Raw genomic sequence first — 13978 nt, forward strand, 5'->3', positions numbered from 1 at the left:
TTCAGGTCGATGACCTTTAATCAGAATTCCTTTTGGTTAGTGTTAAGTCTGTGTGTTCCAGTTATGGTTAATATGAATCACTGCACACAGACCACAAGAATAACTTTAACAGGTCTTTACTAGTCGAAGGTCAGGGCTGCACTACCCAGCAAATTACTACACAGCATTTATATACCGGTGTGGTCACCACCGGTATTACCGTATACAGCAGCCAGAGAAAGTAGTACATCTCTTAAGGTGGAACAGGTTTAAGTTCTCTTAAGGTGGAACAAGTTACATACACCACAGTTAGATTGGCTTTCCTTGCCCGTTTATCTCTATGGCTTTGGGTTGGACAGAATTTAAAATGAATGTCCAGTGAAGTGAGTGCAGCAGAGAATGAAATTTAACCCAGTGCTAATTATCAGTAACAGTATCTGGGAATCATCCAGCCTGTGGGTTTTATCTGGACACTGGCCCACTGGTTTTAGTTTACCACTGGCCCTGCTTCAATTGTAACTTGATCCAGCGAACATATTTTGGGGCATTTGTAAACTTTGGAAAATTGTGTTCAAAACAGTTTGGAACACAGCAGAGCCGCCGTAATGACGTCACGTGCCCGCGCCGCGACTTTTCACCTTTAACTCCAAGATGGCAGCGCCCGTTCTAAGGCGGATTTTAAGATTTCCAAGGTTTAAACTCGGGATTAAATCCTTCAGCGGCGAAACGAGCCTGAAACCAAAGGTATTTCCACCGTAAGCCGCCCGTTGTCAAATACCAAGCGCGCCTGCCCTGTCCCCGGGCCGGCCGCGGTTCCCCGGCGGAGCCTCGGGTCACTGCCCGCCCGGAGGGGCTGCGGCCAGAAACCAGAGGCGCGGCCTGTGTTCACCGCGAGCAGAGTTTAATGGGTTGTTTCGGTAGTTGATGCGCTGCTTTGGATTCACCAACTGATTATTTTTATGTAAAAGTCGCGGTTGGTTAGATCTTTTTGCTGGGGCACGATTATCCTGCCTGTGTTAAGTGTGCAAAGTCTGTATTCTGCAGATAGTTTCTTTGTGGTAGCCAGTGTCTAGCTGCAACCTCGGACCCAAGATAAGTGTTAAAAAAAGGGAATAAATACATCTCGTCTGGTCTGTAATCTATCACCCAGTAGTAGTTTAGTGGATGCAGATACTCCGTGCATGGAGGAAGATGCATCTTTTTCCTTTGTGGTCTCCTGAATCAATGTGGTGTGATTTGGCGTTGTGAGTGCATAATTTTAAGGTCATTGCATCTGCATCCGATATTACTAGATGTAACTGATACAATGTAAGAGGCCTGCACTATTAAACTGATGACCTGTTGGATGTGTATAAATAAAAAACATTTGAGTTTCGTCCTTATTAAATGATAATGGTAATATGATAAAGTGCTTTTAGAAAGTGCCAGCCCAACAGTACCTTTTTTAAATGAGCTATCATTAACTCTTGTGCCTTTTCTGCTATTCTGTAAAATATTCTGTATAAGCAGTTTCTGAACACTTTTTTTGAGAGGAAGTATTACAACCAGTGTGACCGCTGAATTAATATCAGTTGTTAATTCAGGGTGCTTTACTCTGACTGTCATTTGAACTGTATTGGTTAATTCAACTTTCTAGCTTGGCAAGCCCTCTCAGCCAATTATGTCTGGCTGATATTCTTGTCAATCACGGAGGAAAAGAAAGAATTGCCATTTATGTAGCATCTTATTGTTTCTCTGAGATATGTCTTAAAGTGCTCAGATATAAACAGTTGCTTTGAATTGTAGATCCCACAACAGCAACTTGCATTTATATTGTAGCCAAGGCACCATATGTAGGGGGGGTGGAGAAGGGAGAAAAACAAAAAAAAAGGTATATAGGGCTGGATGTCGCGCCATGGTGTGAGCATTAGAAGAGGTGATGGAAAGCTTAAGTGAAAAGACAGGTTGTGAGAAGATTTTTAAAGATGGAGAAATAAATTGAGGTGGATAAGTTTAGGCAGGGAGTTGCAGAAAGTAGGGAAGAGGCAGCTGGTGGTTCTGCTGACAGTGGATGAAAGGAGGTGTTATTAAGTAACCTTGGTTAATTGCTGCAGTGCAAAGTTGGGGGTAATACTTCTAAGGCCACAATTACACCATGCCACATCATCATGGAGCTATTTTGTTCTTGTTTGGTTTGATGCAGGGCTTGGCCTATTATGACATCAATACCATAGCACTCATGGTTAGCCTAGGCAGTGCATAGTCCCTCTTCCTTCCCTCCCAGAACCTTCTGTGTCTTGGCTTGTATACCAATCTCGGCTTTGCACTCCCCCTCCCCTCCTGGGTTCTAGGGATGGGAGGAGCCACAACTGCAAATTTCAACAGTCTAGTCTTTGAGTCATAACAAAAACAACTTGCATTTATATAGCACCTTTAACATAGTAAAACACCCCAAAGCACTCACAGGAGCAATATCAAACAAAATTTGACACCGAGCCACATAAGGAGATACTCGGTTTTAAGGAGCGTCTTGGGAGAGCGGTAGAGAGGTTTAGGGAGGGAATTCCAGAACTTGGGGGGCCTTGGTAGCTGAAGGCATGTCAGCTAATGGTGGTGCGATGGAAATCAGAGATGTGCAAGAGGCCAGCGTTGGAAGGGGTGCAGAGATCTTGGAGGTTTGTAGGGCTGGAGGAGGTTACAGAGATGGTGAGGGGCAAGGCCATGGAGCGATTTGAACACAAGGATCAGAATTTTAAATTCAGGGTGTTGCTGGAACCGGGAGCCAATGCAGGTCAGCGAGCACAGGGGTTATGGGTGAATGCGACTTGTGCTATTCAGGATATGGGCAGCAGAGCTCTAGATGAACTGAAGTTTACGGAAGGTAAACACTATCAATAATATTTTTTTATATGTGCATTTGTGTCACTCGTTATCAAGTGAAAATGTCTGTGTTTCACACAAAATGGATTTTTTTTAAGGAAAAATAAATTGGAGATCATGGAGACTATAAATGGTGACAAGATAATATCATTTGAGGCAGTTGCAAATCACCTAAGCTTCCGTTTCCATTGTATCTATTACCAGAACCATCTCATTAAGATCACTGTCTTAGTCAGACTAGGGAATTGGTTATTCTTTACATTTTTCTGACAGTATTCTGCAGTAATAAGGTAATAGCCTTTCAGCATTAATAGTGCTGCTAAAACTATATTAATTTAACTGTCATGGAAAATTTTAACATTATACTCATGTACCAGCTTCGCTCAGCGGCAGCACACTCGCGTCTGAGTCAGAAGGTCTTGCGTTCAAGACCCATCGTAAGGCCTTCAGTACATAAGCTAGGCTTTATTTTTATTCGTTCACAGGATGTGGGCATTGCTGGCAAGGCTAGCATTTATTGCCCATCCCTAATTGCCCTTGAGAAGGTGGTGGCGAATCACCTTTTTGAACTGCTGCAGTCCATGCTTCTTTGTAGTGGTTTGGTATCACTGAGTGGCTTGCTAGTTCATTTCAGAGGGCAGTTAAGAGTCAACCGCATTGCTGTGGGTCTGCAGTCACATAGGCCAGACCAAGTAAGGATGGCAGATTCCCTTCTCTAAAGGACATTAGTGGATCGGATGGGTTTTTATGACCATCCGGTAGTTTGGTCACCATTTGCCGTGGTAGGATTTGAACTCGCGTCTCCAGATCATTAGTCCAGGCCTCTGGATTACTCGTCCAGTAGCATAACCACTACCCCACCACCAGATAAGACTGGCACCAGAGCAGTACTGAGAGAGTACTGCATTGTCGGAGGTGCAGTCCTTCCGATTCGATACCAAACCATGGCCCTGTATGCCTGTTTAGGTGGACATCAAAACTCCCGTGGCATTATTTCAAAGAAAAGCAACATTTACCCCTCAACCGACACGAGATTAATTAAATTGATCTAATTACTGTTTGTGGAACTTGTGTGCATATTGACAGCTGTGTTTATCTACATAACAGCAATGATTACACTTCAAAAGTAATTAATTAACCGTGAAGCATTTTGAAATGTCCTGAAGGTGTGAAAGGTGCTATATAAATGTAAGTTTGTCCTTTTATATTAGAGTATACAGCTATAATTTAAAGAAATACTGCTGAGCAAGGCTACATTATTGCCTTACTGTCAAATATACTAGTACTCCCTGCAAGCCAACATTTTCTTAATTACTGATTTTTAAGTGAAAATTCTTAAAGTAATGCAATATTTGGCTGTCATCTCCACTGAAACCATTGGCTTTGTTGTATTTCTGAGGCTGGATTGCCGAAATATGCTGGTTGTTTTCTTACTCTTTTTCTCTGTGGAGAAGACCAACATGTGATGGGAGTGAAGGAGAAGCAAAAGAGTGAGATTTTGGTGGTTACATTCGAAAATACTTTTAAGGACGACTGTGCCAGTCAGCAGGACAGCCAGCACAAGTCAACGGAGAATATAACTCAAAATTCGCATTTGGCACAAGTCCGTGGCATCCATAAAATGTGAAGAGTGCTGATTGGCTCAAATTTATTTTTAGTGTTAAAGCAACCAAACAAAAATAATTGCATTTAAAATAAGGAACCAGTTGTATCCCTGAAAGTCCTTTGAGAGGCCATGATGGATCCCCACATATTACACTGTATACCAGTAAAACTAAACCTATAACATAAATGTGTAAAAATTGTAATTTTGGGGAGAGGGGGGAATAATCACAAATCTTGCCTGTAAACCTATTCCGTCATCCAACATGTCCAACAACTCTCCCCACCCGCCCCTGGTCAGGCTTGTCTCCTGCTCTATTCTTGAGCTCAACTTTAGGTCACAATGGCCCGTAATTTGCGGTCAGCGGCGAAGCAAAGGCGTTCGCCACTGGCCCCGAAGTAAGCTTCCCACAAAGATCTCGAGATCTCTGTGGCGAGGAGCTTGGCTTTTCCGAGGTGCAGTTGAAATCAGCATAAGTTAATGGGGAATCCCATAGCGCGAGCTGCTGTGACGTCAAGCAGCCAATCACAAGGCAGAATTCTCACAGACCGAGAACCAGGAAGTGAGTAAGCGCCTTTGATTCTAACTTTTTAAAAAAATGTTAGAGAGCAAAACAAAATTGGGGCTCTTGTATGGGGAAAAGGTAAACCTGCAATAAAGATGCAAGAAGTCACACAACACCAGGTTATAGTCCAACAGTTTTATTTGAAATCACAAGCTTTCGGAGCGCTGCTCCTTCGTCAAGCGCTCCGAAAGCTTGTGATTTCAAATAAAACTGTTGGACTATAACCTGGTGTTGTGTGACTTCTTGCATTTGTCCACCCCAGTCCAACACCGGCATCTCCACACCATGAAATAAAGATGAACAAACTTTTTTTTTTTTAAATGTAAAGTTTCTTAATTGTAATTGTTATTAAAATGGATAAATTTGACACTCCACAAAATTACTTTTCCAGGGCCATAACGTTTGTTTATCAGTAGTTATTACTCAGATCGCTGTTAAAAACCCAGTTACACCTCATTTGTATGGGTCTAACTTTTTATGGGGTTTCCAACAGTGATATTTGTTCGGAAAAGGCAGTTTTCATCAGAGCAGTGATTTATTTTGATGATTGTTGGCTCAGTGGGGGCCACAGCGCAGCCTGTGGCGGAGCAGTGAATGACAGTCCGCAACTTCAGGATTTCCGCGTTGGGCTGCGTGCACTAAATCCCGACATTGTGGTCAGTTTCAAAGGCAAAATGACAGCAAACACTGCCAGTTCACCGTCATCAGGCCTGATAGTGTAAGATTCGCAAAATTCCCACATTTCCCCCAAGGTTATTAATAAAGGGACCCTATGGACAATTTAAAAAGGGTACCCAAAAGATGGCGTCCGCACCTCGTGACCAAAAGCCTGTAAGATTTTAAAAGCTTGGACTCTCCAGCACAGAACAAGCTGTTTTGGGACATCGAAACTTAAAATACATTTCTGTGAAAAAAGGACTTTTGTGTTTGGAAAACCTAGACAGTTAAGCAAACACTGAATATGAATTTCGTCAGATTGGAACAGATTACCCCAGTTAGGCCTAAGCGCAAGGCCATTAGTTTGTACGCATACGTAATCGGAAACAGCTTAGGGAAGCGACCAAGGCTGCACAGGCCGATTAAAATGCATTAATGACAATACAGCTCGGACATCAGGCCATTAGGTGCGATAAACGGCCAGCTAAAAAGAGTTAGTTTAGATTGGTGTAATCATTCAAAACAGCCCGCCAAAAGTGAAACAATGGACTGACCTGATTTGGCGCGCACATAAGGGCCATCCGAAGGAGTGTAATTGTAGGCCCGTCTGTAACCAACGCTCTCTTGCCCAGTAACCAACGCTCTCTTGCCCTCTTGGCTCTTGCTCTCCCGCGCTTGCTGCCTGGCCACTGCCTGTGTCTTCCCAAACCCATCAGGGACGGCCGGCATCGCACCAGGCGAACACTGGCAAACCAGGCCAGACGAGGCGGGACGAGATGAGACGAGACGAATTGGGAGAAGATTGAAGAACGCGTCGAATAATCGGGCCTTCAATCCAGCCGACCGACGACTATCTTCATGCAAGCTTCAGCTGCTGCCGCCCGGGGAAGAAGAACCATCATCCCTGCGAGGTAAAGTACCCAAGCAAAGACTTTAACCTCGGGGTACTTTACCTGGATGACGCCCTTGCAGCGCCCTGAGACCACATGACGACGGCAGGTCCCAGAGAGCACAAAGAGCGAACCCCAAACCCCACACCCGTTTGAACCCAGCAGATTTTGATTCATTGAGCATGAATTCCTGGCCCCTCTTCGCTTAATCTAGTTAGGTATAGGGGTGGGATAAGGATAAGGGGATTGTTAATGTAGTTTGTTTTCCCTTGCTGTGCCGCGTGTTCCCCATTCCCTGTATAAGTATAGTTATTTTGTTTATGCCTGTAATTGTTTACCAGTAAATTTCTCATAAGACTGTGTTTTAATAAAATCTTGGTTTTCTTACACCGAACCGCTTGTCTACTCGAGTTTTCTGTATCGCTGCCTGCACCTAAGTCCGGTGTCTAGAACCCAGGGGCGTGGGAGCGGTTCGAACTGCTCACCAACAGTCAGGGGCATAACTGACTGGGCGTACCCGCCACCCCCTACAATAGTTCCGGGCCAATGTTTTCATCCTTACAGGTGAGAATGAGCTATCAGTTGCTTTTCTTTCCCTCAGTGGTACTTTGTTACAATGTTTTCCCAGCCCTGTGCATTCTAGATAGGCCAACATTTAAAGGGTGAATAAGCAAAAAGTGAAAGGAGGGAGGAAAAAAGGAAACCAAAGACAAAAACCTACAAAATGGAGCCAAAAGAAAGCATGGGTGGGGTGGGGTGGGATGTTGGTGGCAGGGGAAAGAAACAGGGTTAAGGAAAAAAAGAAGAGAATCTAGCCAACCTTTTTTAAAAAGCTATTTGTACTGCAGTAAGTGTGAGGCAATAGCAGCTCTGTCTTTACCTTTTTAATGTTCGATTAGGCCCTCCTAAGGGGCATAATTTCAGAATAAGGGCTCGCCCATTTGAAATGGAGATGAGGAGGAATTTCTTCTCTGAGGGCCGTGAATCTTTGGAATTCTCTACCCCAGAGAGCTGTGGAGGCGGAGTCATTGAATATAGTCAAGGTGGAGATGGACAGATTTTTGAACTACAGGGGAATCGAGGGTTATGGGGAGTGGGCGGGAAAGTGGAGGCCAAGATCAGACCAGCCATGATCTTATTGAATGGCGGAGCAGGCTCGAGGGGCCAAAAGGCCTACTCCTGCTCCTATTTCTTATGTCCTTGTGATCACCTCAACCACAGCTCTCCATATTCTTATGCGCATTCATCTTCCCTTTTATTGATGTCCTCAACTTGCATGTTTAAAAAAATTGTTCTGTAAGCAACACTGAGAAATGCACAATTGTTGTGAAAATTACTAAATGCAATGCCTGTACTTTTCCACAAGTAATTGAGGCAAAGCCATCATATGGCCATATACTGGCATATTCCTTAATCTCCGGCTCAAACGCTGTTTGTGACCCAAAATACTTGAGCTTCACTCTTGTAGCCCTACATGGAACCTGCCACGTTGTCCTGGCTCTACTCATTTAAGTTTTATGTAAAGCCATATTTTATATATTTTGTCTCTGTGTAGAACAAAGTCAGTCAGCTTGACCTTCGATCGGAAAACTTTACAGGCGCATTACCAACATTTTTAATGAAATGTTTCTAATTAGTCATCTTTCCTTAAATCTAAATGATGTAATTGGCTGTCCTTGAACAGAGTTAAACTCCACTATTTAAATCTGTACAAAGTAGACAGATATGGTCCCAGCTCTTGTCTTCGCAAGACTGGTAAAAACCCTGCAATAACAGGTTGAATAAATACTAGAGCCACATTGAATAAACCTTCTCATCTGTCTTGTATTAAGAGGGAAAAAAAGCTTTCTGTTTCCTACAACCTGTGATTGGAATGAATTGCTTTCCATAGTAAAAGAATATTCAAATATTTATTGCTTTCAAAAATTGACTAGACATCTTAATGGGACATATAGTTGTTCATACTAATAATTGGGTTTGAATCTGGATAGCATGTTATTTTTAAACATTTACACTTTTTAAGTATTGGAAAATGTACACAATGTCGGTTTTCATTCACAGCAGGACACTGCTGTTAACTAGCCACTATTGACAATCATTTTCTTATTCAACTATATATACGCTTTGAGTATTGGACTGTACTCTGTACACTAATTACACCAGACCAGCACAAGCTTTGTGCCTTTCATATTTCCAGTCATAGTCTGCGTATGTCTTCTCTCTGGGCCTTTTGTTCCTTTTGACTCTGTAATGTCTTTTTATTTTCTTATTCTGTCACTTTCCTTTTGTGTTTTATTCTTTCTCCTCTCACTATTGACTTCCTGCTCTCTTGGTTGCCAACATAATTCCAAAGAAGCTCTCTTCCCTCCTGCCCTGCTTTCCCAGAAATATTTATGTGAACATTTTAATTGCAACTGGAGCTCAAGATAAAAGAAGAAATGCAGTTGGGTCTCCCCAACACCATAACCACACACCGAATAAAATATAACCATAAAATTACCATGCTTTACTAGAGCTTGTAGTAATTTACGGGTAAATTTGACTTAAGATTGAAAGAATGTGTGTTTACTTGTAACATGCAAATGTGCTAGGCTGGCGATAATTGCTTCACTTTTTAGTTTTTGGAGACCATATGTGGAACAGATTCTTTTTTGAGGACACAATAGGGGAACCACTGACTATATAGAACATCCCACAAATAAGGAATCCCTAACAACTCACCAGCCATAAAGCTGTGGGGATTTTCCTCATGAATTGCAGAAATTGTACATCCAGGAGTGTGGACTTTGTTCAGGTAGATTGCAGGCTATCCTTTTATTTGTAGCAGGCAATTAAAAAAAAAAAGATTGTCTGTAAACTGACTGAGCACATGTGCCAGTGGTATAACATAGACGTGTCACTGCAATTCTGCTGCATTATTTCACACAGCAATGTAGAGTGAAGCAAAGTTCTTAATGCGATTTCCCCCCCCCCCCCCCCCCCCCCAAAGAGAGGTGAAAGTATGTAACATTCAAAGTACTTGCATCTACCATTTTGTTTTCCTTCTGTTAAATTATTTTGTCCATGAAAAGCACTAAACTCTGAGAATGCTTTAGTACCAGTGATCTCTATAAAGCTGCTCCCTCTCCCAGTTCAGAGTGTAATAAATGGACAGCCTAAAACTATTTAAGTCTTGAGAAAATAATTGGTATCATTTAAAAATATTTTTTTCCTCATTTTTTGACTTTTTATTTTTAGTAAACCACTGTGCTTAGTTTGGGGCTAGTGTGGAGTAATGGAGCAGATTTGAAGGTAGTAAAAACAAGCTGAGACTTCGTAAACTCTGTGTGGCAATTGTACAGTGAGGATCTGCAGGATAAATCCGAACATGGGTTAGCAGAAATAATTTGTGTCCCAGATGTTGAATAGGAGGGGGACTGAAGATGGAGCAATGCCACAGGAGGAGAAATCATTCAAGGAGATGAGGTGGTTATATTGGGAATGAGAGAAATAGAAACAAGGCAGTATAGTACCATTAAATGGACCACAGAGGAGAGGCCATGGAGAAGACATGATTGAATACTTCCAAATATCCAAAATGGCAGATAGATCAAACAAGATAAAGAGTGACCGTATGCCACAGCTGCAGTCACCCAAGACATTATTGGTAATGTTTTTCAGGGCGATCTCGGTGCTATGGGTGGGTTGGAAACTGGATTGGAGGGATTTCAGCAGGGAGTGATCGATGAACTAAGAACTAAGTGCAGAGTTGGTTGGTTACCTTGGCAAGAAAGATTGGGTCGGAAAAAGTAAAGGAGTTGAGTGTGAGCTTTTGAGGGAAGAGGTAATGATAGTCGTCTTCAAAGTGGTACAGTCAGTACCAGTGGATAGGGAGCATTTAGTTTTTGAGCATGAGCCTAGAAAGAGAAACTGGATAGTCATAAGTGAGACAAAATGGGATTGAGGAAACGCGTAGTGAGCTACATGAAAGAGATGCATTTTCCAAAGTCAGAGTTAGAAATGTGAGAAACTGCATAGGGAAAGGACAGAGGGAAGATGGATTTGTGGTGGGTGGGTGGAGGATGTAAAAGCTGTCAAACGTATGTCTTTGAGGCAAAAAAAGTCCATAAACTGCTCACATTTGGTGTCAGAGGTGTGTATTGAAGGTGCAGAGAAAGGAGATCTAGGAGATGGCTTGTGATAATGAAAAGAAGCTCGAGATCATTTTTGCCTTCCAGAAAGATCTTGAAATTGTAGGAATTTTTCAGGAGAGGGAGCAGCAGCAAACTGACGGTTGAGCCATGCCTGGTGGTTTACCATGGGGACAGAGAGGTTGGGAACTGCCTGGGACCTGCTGGGAAGAAGGGCATTAAAGGAAACTCGAGGCTATTCTGAAGTAGATCAATGGCAGTAGCAATAGTGCTGGTGAGCCAGGCCAGATAGATCACAATGTCCTGTCCATTTTTTTTTGTTCCTATGTAAGAGGGAATTGGAGAGGATTTATTTTTCTGTTCCAGGGCGGAACAAGATGGTTGCAACATTTGCAGCCAGGTTTTTGTGGAATGAAGTGAAGATTGGCTTTTGTCAATGCAGAAAGCTGGGAGGTAGTGAGGCCTCAAGGTTGAGGAGGTGCCAGTGCTTGTGGATGGAGGCGTTTATATGGAGGCTAGGGTCGAGGGAGGACCAGTTAACAGAGCAGGGTGACTCTGTGTTGAAGTTGAAGTCTCGAGGATAAAAAGACAGTGCAGAGTGTGAGTGAAGCTAGATGGGAGGGGATTTTGGTAAGGAAAGCGCAAAAAGATTTAGCAGTGGCTCTTAAAAGAGAGGTGAGATGGTCTAATTGATGTGGATGACATCTCGTAAAGTCTTTTAGTACCAAAATTATGTTTTCAGATAATTCTGACTTCAGTTAATGTTAGGGTTTCATCATATCTGGGCTCTTGTGCCATATTGAGTACATCTGAACAAATACAGACAATGAGACGATGGTGAAGGGGACTGTAAATGGAAGGTCCACTGCAGCCTCGAGATTGAATTACTCTGTGTTACTTAAGTATTATACATGTAATAGCTGAAGAGGTATGATGCACCACGGTAAGTACTTTTTAATATTTTGACCTTGCACATACTACACAATCTTCACTACAACAACAACTAACATTGTTAAAGCACTCTTCATGTGCAAAAGACATGCTTTACTGCCATAGTACAGATTTTACAAAACCCCATCCCTTACATTAGCCCATTACCACCAGTGCTTGGAAATTCATAACCTCAAACACGTCTGTTTTCCCTCCTATATTTTTCTCTGCTGACTGGAATGTTACGTCCAGTTTTCTGTACCCTACATTTTATTTCAAAGCACCTATTTCCCTTCTCCCATAGAAGAAAATTCTAGAAGGTTGAATCATGAAGCAACACAGGATCAAACCATGAACTGTAGCTCCATGTAATATTAGAAACACCAGGAGGGCTGTCCCAAGTGTCCTGGCATAATAATGGGAGGAAAGTCTTGTAATATGTATAAAATGAACAATATGGTATTATTTAGAGGCATACTTTAAGATTGTAAGTGGAATAATTGCACCACTTTATCCTTCACAAATCACATGAAATTCAGTTTGAAAGGGGAAAAATGTGCTCTCGTCTAAGATTTAGAAAAAAATATTTCTAATAAATGAGAAACTGCTGCTGAAGAATGGCCATTCATTAATGAGAATGGAACTGATGCTGCAGCTTAAGTTAGCTTTTAACACTAGCTATTGATTCCTACTATAAACCTCTTGATAGATAATTTAAAAGATGTTTTTGACTGCTCAGAACCTGAGTTTGGGATTAGCAGACTACTGAGTTAATTGAGTCAATTAAATGTAATCTGTTCTCTGGCACTGGAGTGAGGAAGTTCTGTTCCATTCTACAATTGTAGTGGGCCGAATGGTTGTCTCTTGCTGTACTTAGAAGTTGGGCGTATGTTTCAGGCGAAATAAGTGGCCCGTACCTTGATAAGTGCCTCGAATCCTATTACAGTAATGCCCATTGAATTCTTTTTTTGTTCCTATGTAAGAGGGAATTGGAGAGGGTTGTTTTTTTTTGGCCCAGGGCGGAACAAGATGGGTGTAGCATTTGGAGCCAAGTTTTTGTGGAAAGAAGTGAAGTAGTCAAAGATTGGCTTTTGTCAGGTACAGAAAGCTGGGAGGTAGTAAGGCCTTGTCCAAGTTTGAGGAGGTGATAGTGCTTGTGGATGGAGGCGTTTATGTGGAGCCTAGGGTCCATTGGACTGGTTACTTCAGTAGCAAACTGTTTACTACACTTGCAGAGCGTTGCTGAACTGGTTTTGGAATGAATTGAATACCTTGTTAATTCAATTGAACCAACAACCACAAAATTAATGAAAATAAGGATTACTTATAATTTAGCTTGCTAATTTTTTTTTTTTTACTTGAGTTCAGGTAAAATCACCTGCAAACAAGTAAGTGCTTTATCAAGTCAAACATAAAACAGGATGTTCATGATCGGAAAATTAATTAGCGAATTCATTTTGGAAAGAGAAAATAAAATACCGTAAGTAAATAATGGCCCAGAATCCGCTGGAGCGGGGCACCTTGCGGTGTGCCCCATTAGTTAGACTTTTCCCCTCCCCCTGACCCTTCAGCTCCAGTTTTTTGTGCCACAAATTGCTGGCAGTGCGAGTTGATAATGGCACAGCGCGGGGCATCTGGGACTTTGGTGAACGACTGGACCAACAGTCTACCTCCTTAACCAATTAAATTTCAGGATAGAGAAAGAAACAAAGGAACAACGGAGAAGGAAATACAGTGAATTAGTGTCAAATTAGGTACAGAAAGAGAGTGAAAGAAATATTGGATTAAGAAAGAAAAAAGTCAAAGGAAAAGTTTTTAAAAATATTTAAACGTTCAAAATTTTTAAAATCTATAAGAACAATTTACTACCTGCAGAAATGAGACTCCACAGTTTCAATTGTTCCTTGAGTGGTTGATTGGCACTGCAGGAACATAAATCTCTTCATTAAGAGTCCTTACGCTGTTAAGTACCAGCTCTAACTTTCTGCATATTTACACGCAAATGCAGCAATTTCTTGAAACTCACGGGAACGTTGACGGCGAGCACCCGTTTTCACGCGGCTAACGGCGGAGCGGCGCAAATCGTCCAACAATTTGTGGCAATTCGCAACTCACTGGGTATCTTTTCCTTGCCACAAATTGCTGGATGATTTACACAGTGATAATGGCATGCACATTAAACTCGCCGTTATTTCCCAGCAATTTCTGGGCCATTAAATGCTTATAACCGTTCATGAAGTATAATGCTAAAAGGAGTTTACGTGTATTAATAGCGACATCCTCATCTTCACTCGCCTGACTGAAGGTGTGCTCTACGTCAATGCTGCCACACTACCGGGTGCATGGAGGGAAAGGTGGAGTGGTT

General features: G+C 42.1%; 1 protein-coding gene across 2 annotated transcripts in view; it reads left to right on the top strand.

The window, feature by feature from the left end:
• The first annotated feature begins 392 nt into the window (after nucleotides 1-392).
• The window catches only part of wars2 (tryptophanyl tRNA synthetase 2, mitochondrial), an 81221-nt gene continuing 67635 nt past the window's right edge, over nucleotides 393-13978 (top strand). The window contains exon 1 of one of the 2 annotated variants that reach the window (XM_086006802.1): nucleotides 393-723. In XM_086006802.1, coding sequence (XP_085862928.1) covers nucleotides 631-723 — 93 coding nt within the window. In that variant the 5' untranslated portion in view covers nucleotides 393-630. The remainder of the gene's footprint in view (nucleotides 724-13978) is intronic. The other variant, XM_086006803.1, reaches the window with a different exon arrangement.

This window comes from Somniosus microcephalus, chromosome 14 (genome assembly GCF_052327205.1).
Source record: "Somniosus microcephalus isolate GS21.2 chromosome 14, FLI_Smic_1.0, whole genome shotgun sequence".
Taxonomy (NCBI): domain Eukaryota; kingdom Metazoa; phylum Chordata; class Chondrichthyes; order Squaliformes; family Somniosidae; genus Somniosus; species Somniosus microcephalus.